The sequence below is a fragment of the Medicago truncatula genome, chromosome 3 (assembly GCF_003473485.1).
Source record: "Medicago truncatula cultivar Jemalong A17 chromosome 3, MtrunA17r5.0-ANR, whole genome shotgun sequence".
NCBI lineage: Eukaryota > Viridiplantae > Streptophyta > Magnoliopsida > Fabales > Fabaceae > Medicago > Medicago truncatula.
Window position 1 is genome coordinate 56,273,703 of NC_053044.1, and position 19,440 is coordinate 56,293,142.

The 19,440-nt window shown below is 31.8% G+C and overlaps 2 protein-coding genes across 2 annotated transcripts; one reads left to right on the plus strand and one right to left on the minus strand.

The window, feature by feature from the left end:
- Positions 1 to 4,698: 4,698 nt before the first annotated feature.
- Positions 4,699 to 8,548, plus strand: LOC11433249 (probable LRR receptor-like serine/threonine-protein kinase At4g36180). Its single transcript, XM_003603683.4, has one exon. It carries the CDS (start codon positions 4,972 to 4,974, stop codon positions 8,422 to 8,424), a length of 3,453 nt encoding a protein of 1,150 aa, XP_003603731.3. The 5' UTR covers positions 4,699 to 4,971; the 3' UTR covers positions 8,425 to 8,548.
- A 5,315-nt stretch (positions 8,549 to 13,863) lies between these two features.
- On the minus strand, positions 13,864 to 18,050 carry LOC11433250 (probable 1-acylglycerol-3-phosphate O-acyltransferase). The gene is made up of 9 exons (XM_003603685.4): positions 17,816 to 18,050; positions 17,495 to 17,731; positions 17,345 to 17,391; positions 17,133 to 17,251; positions 16,877 to 17,037; positions 15,901 to 16,010; positions 15,716 to 15,815; positions 14,291 to 14,414; positions 13,864 to 14,208 (listed from the first exon to the last, which is right to left on the minus strand). Exons 1-9 carry the CDS (start codon positions 17,950 to 17,952, stop codon positions 14,083 to 14,085), a joined length of 1,161 nt encoding a protein of 386 aa, XP_003603733.1. The 5' UTR covers positions 17,953 to 18,050; the 3' UTR covers positions 13,864 to 14,082.
- Positions 18,051 to 19,440: the final 1,390 nt, after the last annotated feature.

Consider the following 19,440-nt stretch of genomic DNA (forward strand, 5'->3'; position numbering starts at 1 on the left):
TTTGCGAGGTTGAAGCAGGAAAATAAAAATATTTTGTATCATTAAATGATAGCATGAATAAAAATATTTGTGAGGTTGTTATGATTAAACGATATTTAACTAAATATATAAGTGATAAAAGATAATAAAATTTCTTTGAAAAAAAGGTAATAAAACTAAATGGAACCTCCTTACAAAAATTAAATGGAACGGCTAAAAAAAATTAAATGGAAGAAAAAAACATATTGAAATATAATATTAGAAAATAAAAGAAAAGGTTCCCCACGTGAATTGAAGAGAGATCATTGTGGAATAAATTGTCGAGAAGTAGTCTTTTGAAGTAGCATTTAACAACTTTTGGCCAAACCTCATTTCATTCAATTTTATGCATTAAAAAAAGTACTTTTTTTAGCAAGTACTTAATTGATATTGTACTTGGACTAACTTCTCCTTAAAAATGTAGAAAAGTTGAAGAAAAAAAACCCGGGTCAAACGTTATCTTAATCTCCCACAACGGCAGTGTAGAAGCAACTGAATTTGGGAGAAACAAAATTAGAAAATAGTTAAAAACAAAAAATTGGAAAATAGTCAAAAGTTTTTAAAAATATGAAAATTGGAAAATAGTTAAAAAAAATTGGTGAGATAGCACTCAACCAAGCAATACTAAAAAAAAATTATATGCATTAGCGTAACAAAAAACAGACAGACGAACATAAAATATTACTTTAAACGTTAATGTATGTGTGTATATTCGCGAGGTTGAAGAAATCAAATAAAAACATTTTGTATCATTAAATGACAGCGTGAATAAAAATATTTGTGAGGTTGTAATGTTTAAACAATATTGAAATTAAATATATAAGTGATAAAAAATAATAAAATTCTTTTGAAAAAAAGATAATAAAATTAAATGGAATGGTCCAAAAAAAAAAGTTAATGAAAAGAAAACATATTGAAATATAATATTAAAAAATAAAAGAAAATGTTCCCAGCGTGAGTTGAAAAGAGGTGCTTGTGAAATATATTGTCGAGAAGTAATTTTTAAAGTAACATTCAACAACTTTTGGCCAAAGCTTGAAGAAAGGAAATAAAAATATTTGATATGATTAAATGAGAGCGTGAATAAAAATATTTGCGAGGTTGTGATGATTAAACAATATTGAAATTAAATATATAAGTGATAAAAAGATAATAAAATTCTTTTGAAAAAAAGATAATAAAATTAAATGGAACGGTTCAAAAAAATAAAGTAAAATAAAGTTAAATGAAAAGAAAACATATTGAAATATAATATTAAAAAATAAAAGAAAAGGTTCCCAGCGTGAGTTGAAAAGAGGTGCTTGTGAAATATATTGTCGAGAAGTAATTTTTTAAAGTAGCATTCAACAACTTTTGGCCAAAATTCATTCTATTCAATTTTATGCATTAAAAAAAGTTCTGTTTCTAGTAAGTACGTATTGATATTGTGTTTGACCTAACTTATCCTTAAAAATGTAGAGAAGTAAAAAAAAAACCAGGTCAAACGGTATCTTAATCTCCCACAACGGCAGTGTAGAAGCAATTGAATTTGGGAGAAAAAATTGTAAAATAGTTAAAAATAAAAAAATTGGAAAATCATTAAAAGTTTTTAAAAACATAAAAATTGGAAAATATTTAAAAACAATCGGTGAGGTATCACTCAACCAAGCAACACTAAAAAAAATTAGGCTTAAACGCTCAATTGGTCCCTTAACTTAATTTCAAGTATCGGTTTGGTCCCATAAGTAATAAAAGGTCCGTTTAGGTCCCTTAACTTTATTTAAAGTATCGGTTTGGTCCTTTCTGTTAATTTAATTCAAAAAAACGTTAAGTTTAGGGACCAAACTAATACTAATTAAATAAGTTAAGGGACCAAACTAATACTAATTAAATAAGTTAAGGGACCAAAATTTAACGTTTTTTTGAATTAAATTAACAGAAGGGACCAAACCGTTACTTTAAATAAAGTTAAGGGACCTAAACGAACTTTTTTTTATTTAAGGGACCAAAGCGATACCAAATAAATACTTAAGGGACCAAAAGAGCATTTAAGCCCAAAAATTATATGCATCAGCGTAGCAAAAACACAGACAGACAGACATAAAATATTAATCTAAACGTTAATGTGTGTGTGTGTTAATATTTGCGAGGTTGAATAAAGGAAATAAAAGTATTTGGTATCATTAAATGACAGTGTGAATAAAAATATTTGTGAGGTTGTGATGATTAAAACAATATTGAAATTAAAATAATTGATAGTGTGTTTGACCTAACTTCTCCTAAAAAATGTAGAAAAGTTGGAAAAAAGACGGGTCAAAAATACCTTAATCTCCCACAACGGCAATGTAGAATCAACTGAATTTGGGTGAAAAAATTGAAAAATAGTTAAAAGTTATTAAAAATATAAAAATAATTAAAAAAAATGGTGAGGGGTAAAATAGGAAATGCACCCTAAAAATGATGAGGTGGCATTAACCACACCCCCATCAATAGGAAATTACAAAAATGCCCCTCTTAGGGGCAAAATGGTAAAATCATAGGAATTTGTTTTTTTATATATAGTAAGTAGATTAAGGGTCTGTTTGGTAAACCCAAAAAAAGAGCTTTTAGCTCTTAGTTTATAGCTTATAAGCTCGTTTTACAAAAAAAGCTCTGTTTGGTAACACTTTTTGACCATGAGCTTATAGCTTATTTCACGAGCTTATAAGCTATTTTTCAGAAGCTATTCCAAGTATCGTTTGAGCTTATAGCTTATAGCTTCTCATTTTTTTGTCTCATTTTTACCCTTATCAATTTAACAAAAATTCATATCTACCATTTGTAATAAATAACTATGTTGAAGAAAAACATAGCACTTTTAATCCCAGATTTCACTTTAACTAAATATATATGCTCACGCTTTTATTTATTTTTACAAAATATATGCTCATGTTTACAAAAATAAAAACTACATTTTTTCTTAAAAAAATATATGTTACGTTTGCCTAAATAAATCATATTACGTTATGTTTAATTTTGTTTTTAAGTCTAAAAACAAAATTTTGTTTGATTTTGGGTCAATACGTTTAATTTTGTTTTAGTGGGTAACAATTAATTTTTTTTAAAGGTTTTGTTTAATTTTTTTATAAAGTCTAAAAACTGAAATAAAATCAATTTTAAATAAAACATTAGCCAATTTATGAATTTAAAAATAACATATGAAAGACATATTAGATTAATATATTTAAACTATGAAATTTTAAATATTTTAAATATCAATTGATACAAATTTTATAATGAATTAAAAATACCCTTTTATGTCATTTTACGTTTATAAGCTAGTTGAACCGCTAATTTTATCAAACATTTCAGTTAGCTTATCTTATCAGCTAAAAGCTATCAGCTAACTTATCAGCTATCCGCTATTTTTACCAAACAGAGCCTAATTGAACCGAGGAAGTGAAAACTCTCTTACTAAAAATTGAAGATTATATTCCAAAAATAAAAATAAAAATAAAAATAGAATCTCAGTTGTAAATTATAATCACAACACAAATACATTAATTGAATAGAGGAAGGGAAAACTCTCTTACTAAAAATTAAAGATAATATTCCAAACAAAAAAAAAAAAAATAGAATCTCAGTTGTAAAATTATAATCACAACACAAATACTTGCGAGAAAATTTGAGTGATATACGACTACGAACGAGGATGATGTCAGCAACAGCGACATGAAGAAAAAAAGGCAACCAACCAGAAAGGTAACATCCATGAGAAAGTTTGGTTCTACTCACACTCAACACTTTAATTTTAAGCACATATTTATATAAAACTAACAAAATTAAATAAAAAGTATGATGACGTTAACTTGTGCCTAAGAACATATATTAAGGAAGTCAAGATTTTCTTCATTTTGTATCCTCTCAATTTCTCCATTTGGAGATATATAGATTCAAAAAAAATTGGAAAAGGTAAAAAATAATCAACGATGATGGAATCCACTATCTATTTTATGTGTCTATCTCTCTCTAAATTGTGTATTTTCATTTATTTTATCAAATGGAGAGGATCATAACCTATGTTAAGGAGGTTCAGATCCCCATCTTTTGACAAAATAAATGGAGTTTACAATTTGGAAAGATAGACACAAAAATAGATGGTGCGTCCCACAATCATTAATTATATTTTACTCTTTTTTAAGATTTTATGTGTATTTATTTCTCCAAATGGTAGAAATGGAGAAAGACATAAATGAAGAGAATCTTAATTCATGTTAAGGAACTCAAAATGAACAATTTTGCATCGGAAAACATGATAGTTTAACTTTTAAGAAGTTGACTGCACGTCTTATAACACGTATATTTCTACAATGAGTTATTTAACATATGTCATTGAGGGCACAAATTAACATTTGCCAAAAAGTATTTAATGACATCAATTGATACATTATAATTTTATTTTTCTTTAATCTTTTCTTGGTTTTTTGTGTGTCTAAACTTGAAGTGTTGTATTTGTCCAAGCAAGACTTTCTTTCTCAACATCCATTTCCATTCCATTATTGTGGGGTAAAACTGTAAAAGTCGTATCCACCGGTAGATATCCAAATAATCCGTATGTAATGTAATGAACATGTTCCAAAAGTTGAGGCTTTTATCCGTATTTTGTTTCTTTTTTAATACTAGTACTACTATACATTACATTACATTACATACTATTATTACTCTTCCATCTACATAACATAAAATAAGAAAGAGAGAGGGAATCACATCACACATTGAAATACAGCAACAGCTGACTCTTGTTGTGGGGAACAGCAGCGTTTGCAGTGACCAAAGTAGCAGATTAGAGCGCAAACGCTCCTGTGAACTGAATAACTAGCTAGTACAAACAAACAAACAAACACCAATCCCAGTATCCACCAACCAAACCAAACATTATTATTACTATGTAGTACATCTCTTCTTCTTCTTCTTCATTCAACTCACAACACACAAATGGCAACAACGGCTATATTTCTCACCTTCATTGCATTAACCTTAACACATTCAGCAGCTGCAGCAACACAAATCAACTCATCTCATTCCGAAATCCAAGCCTTAACAATCTTCAAACTAAACCTTCTTGACCCACTCAATGCCTTAACAACTTGGGATCCATCAACACCTTCAGCACCATGTGATTGGCATGGCATTCTCTGTTACAACAACAATAACAGAGTTCACACTATACGTTTACCTCGTCTTCAACTCACTGGTTCAATATCTTCATCACTCTCTAATCTCTCACAGCTTCGTAAACTTAGTCTCCATTCCAACAACCTTAACTCATCAATACCTTCTTCTCTTTCTCATTGTCTCTTCCTACGTGCTGTTTATCTTCACAACAACTCTCTCTCTGGTTATCTCCCTCCTTCACTTCTCACCCTCACCAATCTTCAAATTCTCAACCTTGCTCGTAACTTTCTCTCTGGTACAATACCAAATAATCTCTCTAACTCCCTAAGGTTTCTTGATCTTTCTTCTAACTCATTCTCCGGCAACATTCCGGGGAACTTTTCGTCCAAATCTCACCTTCAGCTCATCAATCTTTCACATAATGACTTCACCGGTGGAATACCGTTTACTGTCGGAGCATTACAGCATTTGGAGTATCTGTGGTTAGACAGCAACCATCTTCATGGAACGTTACCTTCTGCTGTTGCAAACTGTTCTTCTATGGTGCACCTTAGTGCAGAGGATAATTTCATTGGTGGGTTCGTTCCTTCCACGATAGGGACTATGCCAAAGCTTCAAGTGCTGTCACTTTCCAGGAATCAACTTTCTGGTTTTGTCCCCACAACACTGTTTTGCAATGAAGACAACAACAATAATAACAATGCTACTAATCTTCGTATTGTTCAACTTGGGTTTAATAGGATCACGGGTATTTCAAACCCTCAAAATGGAAAATGTATTGATTATTTCTTGGAGATTTTAGACCTTAAAGAGAATCACATTATTCACACTTTGTTTCCTTCTTGGTTGACCAATGTGAAATCTTTGAAGGGTCTTGATCTCTCTGGAAACTCATTTTCAGGTGTTCTGCCTCAAGATATTGGAGATCTTTTTTTGTTAGAAGAGTTAAGGCTTTCTGATAATTTGTTATCTGGTGTTGTTCCAAGTAGCATTGTTAAATGTAGGTTGTTGAAGGTTCTTTATCTTCAAAGAAATCGATTATCAGGTCTCATTCCTTATTTTCTTGGTGAATTGAAAAGTTTGAAGGAGTTATCTCTTGGTGGTAACTATTTTACTGGTTCAATTCCAAAAAGTTATGGAATGCTTAATGAGTTAGAGATTTTGGATTTAAGCAACAATAAATTGAATGGGATTTTGCCTTCGGAAATCATGCAGTTAGGTAACATGAGTGTTTTGAATCTCAGCAATAATAGATTCTCCAGTCAAGTTTCGTTTCAAATTGGAGACTTGACCGCTTTGCAGGTTCTTAATTTGAGTCACTGTGGCTTTTCTGGTAGTGTTCCAGCTACATTGGGGAATTTGATGAAACTGAGAGTGTTGGATTTAAGCAAACAAAATCTTTCAGGTGAGTTACCTGTTGAGGTTTTTGGTTTACCTAGTTTGGAAGTTGTGGCACTTGATGAAAACCATTTGAATGGTTCTGTTCCTGAGGGTTTCAGCAGCATTGTTAGTCTAAAGTATCTTAATCTGAGTTCCAATGATTTTGTTGGCAGCATTCCAACAACCTATGGTTTTCTAAGTTCCTTGGTTGTTCTTTCGTTGTCTCGCAATTTCATTTCTGGTTCAATACCTAATCAGATTGGTGGTTGTTCTCAACTTGAAGTGCTTGAGCTTCAGTCAAATCGTTTAGCAGGTAACATTGTTCCAAGTGTTATCTCTAAACTTTCACGTTTAAAGGAGCTTAATTTAGGACACAATGGATTTAAAGGTGAGATCCCAGATGAGATTTCAAAGTGTTCTGCTTTGAATTCACTTGATTTGGATGGTAATCATTTTACTGGTCACATACCACAATCCTTATCAAAATTATCAAATTTGAAGACTTTGAACCTCTCTTCAAATCAATTGACAGGAGTAATTCCAGTTGGTCTTTCGCGCATTTCGGGTTTGAAGTATTTAAATGTTTCCAACAACAACCTCGACGGTGAGATTCCACCAATGCTGAGTTCTAGATTCAATGACCCATCCGTATACGCAATGAACAAGAAGTTATGTGGGAAACCATTGCATAGAGAATGTGGGAAATCAAAAAGACGAAAGAGAAAAAGACTAATCATCATCATAGGTGTTGCAGCTGCAGGACTATGTCTTTTAGCTTTGTGTTGTTGTGGCTATGTTTATAGTCTCTTAAGGTGGCGAAGAAAGCTCCGAGAAGGCGTAACAGGTGAGAAGAAACGCAGTCCAAGTGCAGGCTCAAATGGAGAAAGAAACAGTAGAGGAAGTGGTGAAAATGGAGGACCAAAACTCATAGTATTCAACAACAAAATCACATATGCTGAAACATTAGAAGCAACAAGAAACTTTGATGAAGAAAACGTTTTAAGCAGAGGAAAACATGGACTTGTTTTCAAAGCCTCATATCAAGACGGAATGGTTCTATCAATTCGTAGACTTCCAAATGGATCAACATTGATGGATGAAGCTACATTCCGCAAAGAAGCAGAATCATTAGGCAAAGTTAAGCATAGAAACTTAACAGTTTTACGTGGATATTATGCAGGACCACCACCTGATGTAAGACTATTAGTTTATGATTACATGCCAAATGGAAATTTAGGTACATTGCTTCAAGAAGCTTCACAACAAGATGGTCATGTTTTGAATTGGCCAATGCGTCATTTGATTGCATTAGGTATTGCTCGTGGCTTGGGTTATTTACACTCGGTGGAAATTGTTCATGGCGATGTTAAGCCACAAAATGTTCTTTTCGATGCTGATTTTGAAGCCCATTTATCCGAATTTGGGCTTGACCGGTTAACAATGATTAATAGTCCAATAGAAACAACTGCGTCGTCCTCAACAACGACGCCAGTTGGTTCTTTAGGCTACGTGGCACCGGAAGCAGTGTTATCTGGACAAGTAACAAAGGAAGGTGATATTTACAGTTTTGGGATAGTGTTGTTGGAGATATTGACAGGGAGAAAAGCAGTGATGTTTACACAAGATGAAGATATAGTGAAGTGGGTGAAGAAGCAGTTACAAAGAGGTTTGATTTCGGAGTTATTGGAACCTGGTTTGCTTGAGATTGATCAAGAATCATCAGAATGGGAAGAGTTTTTGTTAGGTGTTAAAGTTGCACTACTTTGCACAGCACATGATCCTCTTGATAGACCTTCTATTAATGATATTGTTTTCATGCTTGAAGGTTGTCGTGTTGGACCTGATATCCCTTCCTCTGCTGATCCCACCACACTACCTTCCCCTGCTTCTTGATTTTTCATTGGAAAATTTCATCCCTTCATGGCCATTATTGTTCACTTTTTGTTTCATGTAATGTAATGACAATTTGTTGTGTGATTAGTTTTGAATCAAATTAAAATGTCTGAATTATTGTTTATTTAGGATCCTCTTTTAGTCTTGTAGAAAGTGAAACTACAAAGCAAATATTCAAGCCAACTTCAATTAAAGATGAAAAGTTAAGTACAAAGTAAATAGAGGTCCCAAAAATATGACAACCAATTCATTCATATTTATGACTAATAAAGAAGCAAATACATATGGTCTCACTCTTTAGCTAAATGTAACCCTTCAAAGTTCAAAGCACCCTAGTATAAATAAGACTCGTGATGATGATGATGATGATGATTATGCGCACTATCAATTCACTCCTTCAGTGTTAATTGATCCTTAATTGCTGCGTGAAGAAATTATGCTAATGGAGTAGCTTTGACTAAACGGCGCCGTTTTCAAATGGTCCACTTCCGGAATTCCTTGCACGAAACAAGTTCGTTGACCATGGTCATGGAAAAGGATGTGTCCACGTGTCAAGTTAGGAACATAAACAAAAGTAGCCGTTAAGGTATGATGACATGGAATGGAACCGGACAAGAACATCGAAAAAGGGCGAATGGGTTGTGCGCTCCATCGAAAGTTGTTACTTTTCCTAATAGAAAACAAAAATGGTTAGTCGATAAAAAGTTTTTTAGAAATGTATCATGTTGCAACACAACACCACGTGCTTCCACTTGTGATAATTTTATTTTATTTTTTCCAAGTTTTTTATTTGGTTTTTTCTAGATTACCTTTGATGGGTAATTAACCCAATAAGCAATTTGTTGGTGGGGTCAAGATAGTTCATGGATACCATTTAAAAATGTGTTTATGTAGCTAATGTATATTGGTTGAGTAAATTACCCACCATTCTTCCATGGGTACCCTAGTTGTCACCTTTTTATTTTATGCAAACCAGCACCACAAACAATTACAATAATCATACACACTAGTTGATAGTGCATCCATCAACACATTATCTTTTTAAATTAGTTTTTTAATTTTCACTTTATTTCATTATTAATCATTTAATGTTTTATTTTGTCAAATTCTTTGTTTGGTACTTTCTAACGAGTGTTTCTTACCTTTTCAATGAGCAAAAATTATGCTCATTATATGTTTGTGTGTGTCTGTTTTACCCTTTGAAAAATGATGCTAGTTTGGTTAATGTTGTTATACTCTCTTCCATTTTATTTATGAGAAAAATTTAACTTTTTAGATTCATTGAGTAATTGATGTATCTTATCTAAAATATAGACTAAATATATCATTTATGCAATGAATCAAAAAAGTCAATTATTTTTTATAAATAGCGCCGGAGGGAGTAGAAGATAGCTAGCTTATCTCGCATGATCTAAGTAAGTAGAGATGTTTTGTAACAATTTTCGCTAGTACTGTCTTTAAGATGTTTTTTTTTTATCGCTTTTGAACTTAAATTTTATAGATTAAAAAATATAGTTGTATGTCACATTATACTTATCTATTAGTTTAACCGTTAGTTTTAGCAATCAAATTCAACTTTTTAGCTTATCCATTAGTGGTAGAGCTTCGTCAAGATGTTAGGAGTGACAAACACTAACTAAAATATTTAGATGGTCTAATCTCAAATAAAACGAATATGAATCGGGTAGGTGCGAACAAGAAAAAAATATATCATTTAATTATTTAAAAAATGCATTATTTGATTCTTTCTTCTACTTTTTTTTTTTTTTTTTTTTGTTAATGTATGTGCTTGAATTGCATGCCTAAATCTTGTGACAACACAAAACTAGATCTAAAAATTGTTTTTAAAAGGGTGGAGGTATAATATTTTAGCTCTAACGAAGATCTTTCAGTATAATTAAGTTATTAGTTAGGGCTCCGACTACGGTAGGCGACCTTAATGGGTCTCCTACCAAAAGAGACTACAATTTTTTTTTTTGTTGGTTTGTAAATTGGTTGTGAGCCATTGGATTTAGAAAGAGCATTTTGAATGGCATAGATTTCTTGGCAGGTTGACCCATTAGGATAGTATATTTTAATCTTTAAAGTTGATCTTTAATAACTCAAATAATTTTACAAACAATTGACGTAAATGGTGTTATTGTCAATTTAAGTAAATGATTTTGTTATGCATATTTTTGCCTATTGAATTTTTGGGTGGGGATGTTTATTAAAGGGTTAGTTAATTTGACTAATTGGGGCATGATTTTGTATTATAATTAAATTTTAGGTTAATAGTGTTTTTCACCTCTGTAATATACGTCATTTTCGGTTTGATTTGCACCCTCGTAAAAAAATTATTTTTCGGAAAACACCCTTAATAGGCCATTCAAAAACCAAAATTTCTTGAAAAAAAATTCTGAAAATGGCCTATTAGGGGTGTTTTCTGGAAAATAAAAATTTTACGAGGGAACAAATCAAACCGAAAATTTTATAGGGGCGAAAACCGAAAATTGCATATATTACAGGGGTGAAAAACACTATTAACCCTTAAATTTTTAAAGCAAAAGACAATAATAGAAAACATACGAATATTTGAATTAAATAGGATTACGGCTAACAACATAATACTCCCTCCGTTCCCTCAAAAAACATAATACTCCCTCTGTCCCTAATTCTAAGCACCCATTGAGAAAAAAAAATTGTTCCTAAATACACCATACGATCACTATTATAAGCAAAAAAAATTAACATTTTAGATTCATTCATTAAATGATGTATGTGGTCTATAATAAAGATTATATATATTATTTAATGAATGAATCTAAAATGTTAATTTTTGTTTACAAATTGAAACTACCTAAAATGACTTTGGCATTTAATTTGTTAATGTAATTTATTTAATACAGATTACTAGCAGTCATAGGTAACTCATATTTTATTCAAAACTGGTCTCTTACCAAACGAGACCCATGTTGATCGCCTACCTTAAACGGCGCCATTAGTTAGGTCATCGGTTATCTATTAACTGTTACAACTCTCAACTATTACTATAAGCCAAACCAAGCCTAACTTTAATACTAGGGGCGTATGTACTAGGAATTTTGAGCAGAACCCGGACCCAAGTGCATTGTCACACACGCACTAATATATAATATGGTGGAGACATACATAGTTGCATACTAGTACGAAGATACTACTCGTATGTATATATGTATTCATTCATATAATAGGTCCCACCAGAGTGTTATTGACTGACGATATAAAAGAATCCAATTCTAGACACTGACAAAGTTGAGTTGGAAAAGTCATGAAGAAGAAGTTGAAGTTGAAGTTGTATTATTATTATTGCTTGTGTGTGATAAATTTAGTAGATGTAGGGTGCATTGCATGGCCTAAAGTCTGAAACAAATAAAAGCCTGCCCTGCGTTAATGTATTCCTGTGAATTTCGTTTTACTGTATTTGTTGTGAGGAAAGAAAGTCCCAATGTCAAATTTAATAATGGCCCCACAACGTGAAACCCGGAATTCAATACCCCACGACAATTTGCAGACTCACTCACTCAATCAGCGTTTTTATGCAGATATGATAGGTCGTTTTCCATTTTAACTTCAATGGCAGCTCTTAGGAGAGAGAGAGAGAGATACAATTGAAGATGCATGAAAGCAAGTGTTTGTCATTGTTTTTGACCTTTTTAATTGAACTCAGCTCATGCTTTTGATGTGAGTAATAAAAAACACATACACACATTTGTTCAAGTTCAAATAAAATATATCCAGATAATATGGGGAGGGTTTTGAAGTGAATCTTCTAAGGTTCTGTTTGGTAAAAATAGCGGATAGCTTATAAGCTAGCTGATAGCTTATAGCTTATCAACTAGTTAAAGTGTTTGGTAAAATTAGCGGTTCAACTAGCTGATAAATGTAAAATGCCATAAAAGGGTACTCCTAATTAATAATAAAATTTATATCAATTGATATTAAAAATATTTAAAATTTAATATATTAATTCAATATTTCTTCCATATATTATTTTTAAATTAATAAATTTGCTAATGTTCTGATTAAAATTTATTTTATTTCAGTTTTTATACTTCATAAAAAAATTAAACAAAACCTTTCATAAACGTGGTTATTTTCTTTCAAAAATATTAAACAATAAATACGTAAGGGACGTCCCATATTTTTTATTTGGTAGTGATTTTGTAAGGGACGTCCTATTAGCAGAGTTGCTAGATAATAATAAAAATAATAAATATTATTAAAAAAAATCATAAATAAAAAATAAGTACGTAGACGTAATCAACTATCTTTATGTTTTAAATTAAGTCACGTACATACAAACAAAAATATTAACCATGCCCAGTATTTTATTTAAAGGGACGTCCTGTGCCGTTGCCAAATAATAATAATTACATTGTCATTTAAATATAAGGGTAAAACTGGTATTCAAATAAAATAACAAGGGTAAAAGTGGAAGAAAAAACAATAAGTTATAAGCTCAAACACTACTTGAAATAGCTTCTCAAAAATAGCTTATAAGCTCGTGAAATAAGCTATAAGCTCATGGTAAATATGATTATACAGTCCAAGTGGTTTATGATCTAATTTAGACTCTTGATTCATTTTTCAAATTGGCATATGTATATGTAATTTTAACACATTCTTTCCAAACAAATGTAATGATAATAATAAATAGTTCCCAATTGTATACGATATAATAATAATAATAATAATAATAATTAGTTAAAAAAACATTTACACAAAATTACAGATCTAATTTTTAGTTGAACAAAAGTAATCGTTAGCAAATACAAAGAATAATTTTTTGAGATATCTGTAATTTATTTACATGATTGTTCTATCCAAACACATATTTTTCAATACGCAACGATTATATATAAACTCTCAACCAAATAGTTAAGACTCGAAAAAAAAAATAGTTAAGACTCAAATATCTATCACTATTGTCGTTCCATCTTAGTGACAAACAATTTTCACTTATTTAAAATTACGTAAAAAAGATTGTGCATATTTGATATCAAAATAACCTTGACGAGACACCCGTAATTTTCTAAAAACTACAGATGAGGACTCTGTAATCTTAACAAACTCATGGTACTACCAAACATACACAAACAAATATCCATTCACCTGCCGTTGAACACAAGTGGCTACTTGTTTACCCCTTAAATCAATGGAGTAGTACACTTTACACTCCTTTTTTAACTCCATCACTTTTTCTTCGTTCGAGCAAGTCTCCAAAGCAAACACAGCAGGGAAAATATTGGTAAAAAGTACCGGTAAGTAGTAACTTACTAACCAGGACAAATTCCTTTCAAAAAAAAAAAAAACCAGGACAAATTCCGTGGGAGTTCTGATTGTGTAGGACCTTGCGTAAATCAGTAGATATTGTTCTCGTGAAAAATATTTGATCTTATGTTATATGACACATTCGCATTTCACAGCATATGTTTGTCGCATGTGCAACAAAATTTTACCAGAATATGTTTTTGTCCTCAAAGTTCCCCAACAAATCAATATTATTGTTATTACAATTACATATATTTCCATTATATTCCACTTCACTGAGAAACAAGACACGGCTTCATTCAGTTATGAAGTAAAAAAAAATTAATAACCATATTAATATACACTGGATTGATGCAAAATTAAATCCTAAGCAGACGATAGCCCTTCGGGAAGAGATTCATTGTCCGAATTTGGGGTAAGAAACCTTCGACAAGCATAAAACACAGCTGAATGGAAGCCACTTGGGTTGTCAATGAACACAAAATGGCCGGCCTACGATAGAAGTAATTAATTTTGTTAGTTCTAATATTGCAAAGATTGTTTCATGTTTTGGTTAATGATTAAAAAATGATACCTTAGGGACCCTGATAATTTCACATGGAACCTTCATATGCTTGCGAGCTTCTTGGGCACCTTCATAATTCATCCAATCTTCGTAACCATATATGAATGTGGTGGGCACCTTCCACTCTTGAGCACTGCAAAAAAGTGATGTAGTATAACACATTACACCCAAAGTCAACAAATGGGGAGTCCGTATTTAAAATTGAAACTGTAGAGAGGTTAACAAGACATTGGCTAAAAACCATGGGATATTAATCCTAATAATTAAGATATTTATCTAAAATTTGCAGACAAAAAAATGATTGATTCAGCTTTTCTCATGGTTCCTGATTTTTTTTCCTTAAGTTCATGTTTTAATTTTCTGCCCGAATGCTTGGTTAGACATTTCCATTCTTACCCAAGAGGCACGGATATTCATCAGTCAGTAATATGCCACACCACGAATTCAAGGTCAACTCCCTCACCAAGCTTTTTTCTTTTTTGATGATAAAAATATAGGGTGAAGGGATAATGCTCCAGTTCAAGGTAGGGAAGACCTTGGGGCTTAAAGAGTCCTTACAAATGATACAAGGCGCAACAGTTATCTTGATTGTGTTGGTAAAAAGTTAGATATTTATTTGCTTCCTATTTACTGCTCCCTTTACTCCCCCTCCCCACAGTCCCCAACATTCCTCTCAGAAATCAGGATGCAGGGATGCACATGTGCTCCTGGTGATACATCATAGATATGTGCAAATCATCAGATGCTGAGTTTTGAATCACCATCAGCAGCTACTAACCTATTCTATTTTTCCCAAACATGTAGTTGCCTAGTTGGTATATGCTGTTCTTATCTAAAAGTTTTAAAAATATGTCAATAGATTACTCCCTCCGTCCCAAATTGTATGACGTTTTGGCCATTTCACACGTATTAAGAAATGTAATTAATATTGTGTGGGGAAGAGAAATTATGAATTGTTTTACAAAATTATCCTTAATAAATGGTATGGAAAAGATAAATGAAATAATTGAAAGAATAGGGAGTAATTAAGAATTAAGGATATAATAGGAAAAGTAACATTAATATTTCATTGGTATTGTAAAGCGACATATAATTTGGGACAAATTTTTTTTCCAAAGCGACATACAATTTGGGACGGAGGGAGTAGTATGTTACTACACCAAAACAAGAACAATGAAGTCAATAGGAGTGGGCAAGTGGTGCTACAATTTTTATAAGGTTATAGAGTTAAATGACTAATCGATTGTTCATCCCAAAAATGAAAACAAAAAAGAATCGCATCTCAAAAAAGCAGGCTCTATTGACTTCGGATCAATAATATCTCTATGTATGACATGATTGGAAAGTATTCAAGACAATATTATTGATTCATCTGAAATCAGAATACATTTACTTAAAACAGCTAATCAGATGGGAAGAGAATGATTGCCAAACCTTTGAAGAAGGGGCATCCTAGCAAATGCTCCAAATGCAAAAATATATTTTAAACACAGCTCCCCACTAGCTTTGGCCGCCAATGTATGATAAACATAATCTTCAATAGATAGAAAAACAAATTAGAATTAGAATCTGTTACATTTAAATTTTAAACCATATATCAATTTAATATCTTGCCATACCAGTCAGCAGACTTGATTCCTCGTCAATCAGTTTTTGCCCGGTTGAATGTGTACCAAACCTAGCACTTGTATATTTGCGGACCATGTTAGGACCCCAAGGACCTAAACCTCTGCCACAAATGCATCAGAAAAACTGTTAATAAAATCAACAAAATAATATAACAATGTTGGCATGCAGAATAGTGATTCCATTTTATACTTTATACAATCCAGGCAACAAGCTCCTTCTGCTTATAACCATAATAAGAGAAAAACAGACACCATGCTCATATACAATAAAGCTCTTGCCACGGAAGAATCCTTTCAATAGCAGTCTAACCACTTGTGACCTCTTAGTTACATGGGGGCAACTCCAAGTTTCCAACCATTAATTAAGCCAAGGGTCATAAAAATTCATCGAAAATGATTACATCCATGGCTTTAGAGTTAGTAATAATAACCCAACAGCGACGAAGAGAACTTAAGTCAATATGTCGGTCTACTTCAGTGCTAACAAAATTACCAACTAGATATTAACAAGAACTCATTAGTAATCGAGAGAACTTAAGTCAATATGTCGGTCAACTTCAGTTATAAAAAAATTACAAATACATATTAAAGGAAGGGAGTCCAGCAATATTGACCTGAACTCGTGCGAAATGCATTACAATATCATGAAAACCAACACTTCATTTCAAAGACAACTTATTATAAATTTTAAGATATGGTTAGAATGAGCATCTAAAGTGTCAACAATCTTTCAGATGAAATAATCAAACAATCTTTCAGAACCCTCAAATAGTAAAAGACTCTAGAGTATCAACAAACTGAGGTGAGGCACAACCCACAAGAACGAATATAATAATGGAAAATTGTATACACAAGCCTCGTTATAAATAAAAGTATACACAGCATCACAGAGCATCTTAAACTGTCTGATTAAAAAATGTATGCTAACTTATCATAGGATGATAAAAATGGGACACAATAGTCTTACCTGACAATTTTCTGAGGTGTAAAATTAGATTCCCATAGATGGTTCAGAACTGCTCCCTTCCATGTTGCTCGAAACTTAGTAACAAACTCAGTCTTTGGATCTGTTTCTTCTGTAAACCCGGCAGGTCCCACCAAAATTAAGTGTTGTACGTGCTGAGGGTGCTATACGAAAATATGCATCAGGCCGATTGGGAAAAGAAAGTTAAGAAGTCGGTATCATTTATCATTTTAATGAAATGCAAGAATGGAATACTTACCTTGAGCGCGTATTTGGAAGCAACATAACCACCAAAAGAATGTCCAAGCAGTATGAAATTGGTAAGATTTTTGGCTTTTCTCCATTCCTCGAAAGAATCAATGAACCATGCCTCAGTTTCTGCAAGATCAACAACAACAACATTTAAGTAGGTAAACAAACGGTGAACTTAAAAGTGGAGCAAAAATGAAAGCGTAATTGTTAACTAATTACCTTCGGTACTTTTGCATGTGAAATCAGGTCTGCTTGATCCTCCCCAACTGCAAAAATATATAGAAATGATGGATAAGAGCGAGCTTACAGGTGAGAAAAGTAGGATTTAGCATATATTATATTATATTATATAATAACTCAGTAACTGACCCAAGTTGATCAACAGCAATGATTCTGAAACGAGAGGCGAGAGCATCAAAATTGCGAAAGAAGAAACCCTGAGAAGCAGCGTATCCATGAACCATAACAAGTGTAGGAGAATCGGGTTTACTATCAAATGTAACAGTGTTGAGAAAGCGTGGCTCGTTACTGGTTGAACGGAACCATCTAACTTTAGAGCCAGGAGGACCAGAACCTATATTAACATGCTCTTGAGCATACCCAGTCCTAAAAAACAAAGAAATTCAAGTAAGTTTATTAAAAGCGTAAAAGAAAGAAAGAAAGAATTCGAAATTGAATTGTACTACTTACTTGATAATGGAAAGAAGGCGTTTCTCAGCGGCGATGATATGATCGGTAGAAGTGGGAATCCAACGGAGTGAAGACCAGAAGCTTTTAGATTTCGAAGATGAATCGACGTCGTCCTTTTGTCTAATTTCTTCCGCCATTTTTCGATAATTAGTTTAATCAAGTGCGTAGCTTTGAATTTCTGACTAAAATGTTACTCCATATGTTTTGTTTTCAACAGGTAAAAGGAACTATGAGCCAACCAACGCTGACAATCCAAACTACTTACGCAAGGAGTGACGCACAACAATATTATTATTATTATTTCATTATTCAACTTTTGAATTTAATAATTTTTTATTTTCTGCCCTTGCAAATAACGAAAAATATGTGTACATGAATTAAAACAGGCATTTTGTTTTCGTGACATACTATATTTTATATGTAGGTAATTTCTACCGGCATTATTAATCGATTTTAAGTCAAATATTTAGTTATCATAAGAAATAAATATAATGTATTTAATCTTCCTCAAACAATATGTGTGACACACAAGATAGTCGGGTCAAAGTCCTTTATCACATGTATTTGTTGACGATAAAAATAGTTTTTTATTACTTTGATAAGCGTTTGATTTTGTAATGAAATGTTATACCTTACTCGCGCTATAGTCGAGGAAAACTCACACGTTATTTGCCTTAAGACATGATTTTTGTAATAGGTTCTTTAAACAATGTACTTAAAGCATTTGTTACATGATGAGTGACCTTTATAGAGAAAATTTTGACAAAGACAGAGATTAGTTTAAGCACCCAAGGTGGCAAGAATTTATAAAAATTTGTGCATTTACTGCATTGGAATTTGAAAACTAATTTGATAGTGATTTACAAAGACAGATACCAATTTGATAGTTTACTCTAAATAATTCATTATAGATACTAAAAGCATTTTTAACAATTTAACTCAAAATATTTCACCTCTAAATAAAATAAAATATATTATCAAACCCCCTTTTCCCGAGAGATGGAGGGTTAACACACAAAAAAGTTGAATATCCATTTTCTCATCATTTTTTAATATATTTTATAAGCACTTAAAATATAGTCAATCAAAAATATTATATAGATACTAATATATTTTATAATTTAACTTTAAAGAAATAAAAAATACCGTTGAGTTTTTTGATCATTTCCATATGTTTCTAGATAACAATGGATGTGAAAACAACAAAGTGTCACATTCTTTAGCATTTTTCAACTTATTATTATAGAAATTGGCAAACAAACCTCTTATTATAGAAATAATAAGTTTTTTTAGCCCGATCAATTTTTTGAAGGAAAAATAGTAGGATTTAATTGATATATAATATCAACAAAAAATTAATATATACACACATCCTGTCAACAAATAGATATACACGTACATTCCTTAAAAAAAAATACACTTACATGTCTACAACATTTTACACAAATAATTTATACTACTAATAAAACTAAAAACAATAACGAAAAATTTGCTCGATCTTTGATATAACCCATTTGACGTTTACATTTGTTTGTTTCAAATGAGTGAAAAGAGATTTTTAATAGAGAAGGAATTTAAAATGTGTTTATTTAATTTCTCAAGAAAATGATGAAGATTTTAACTTG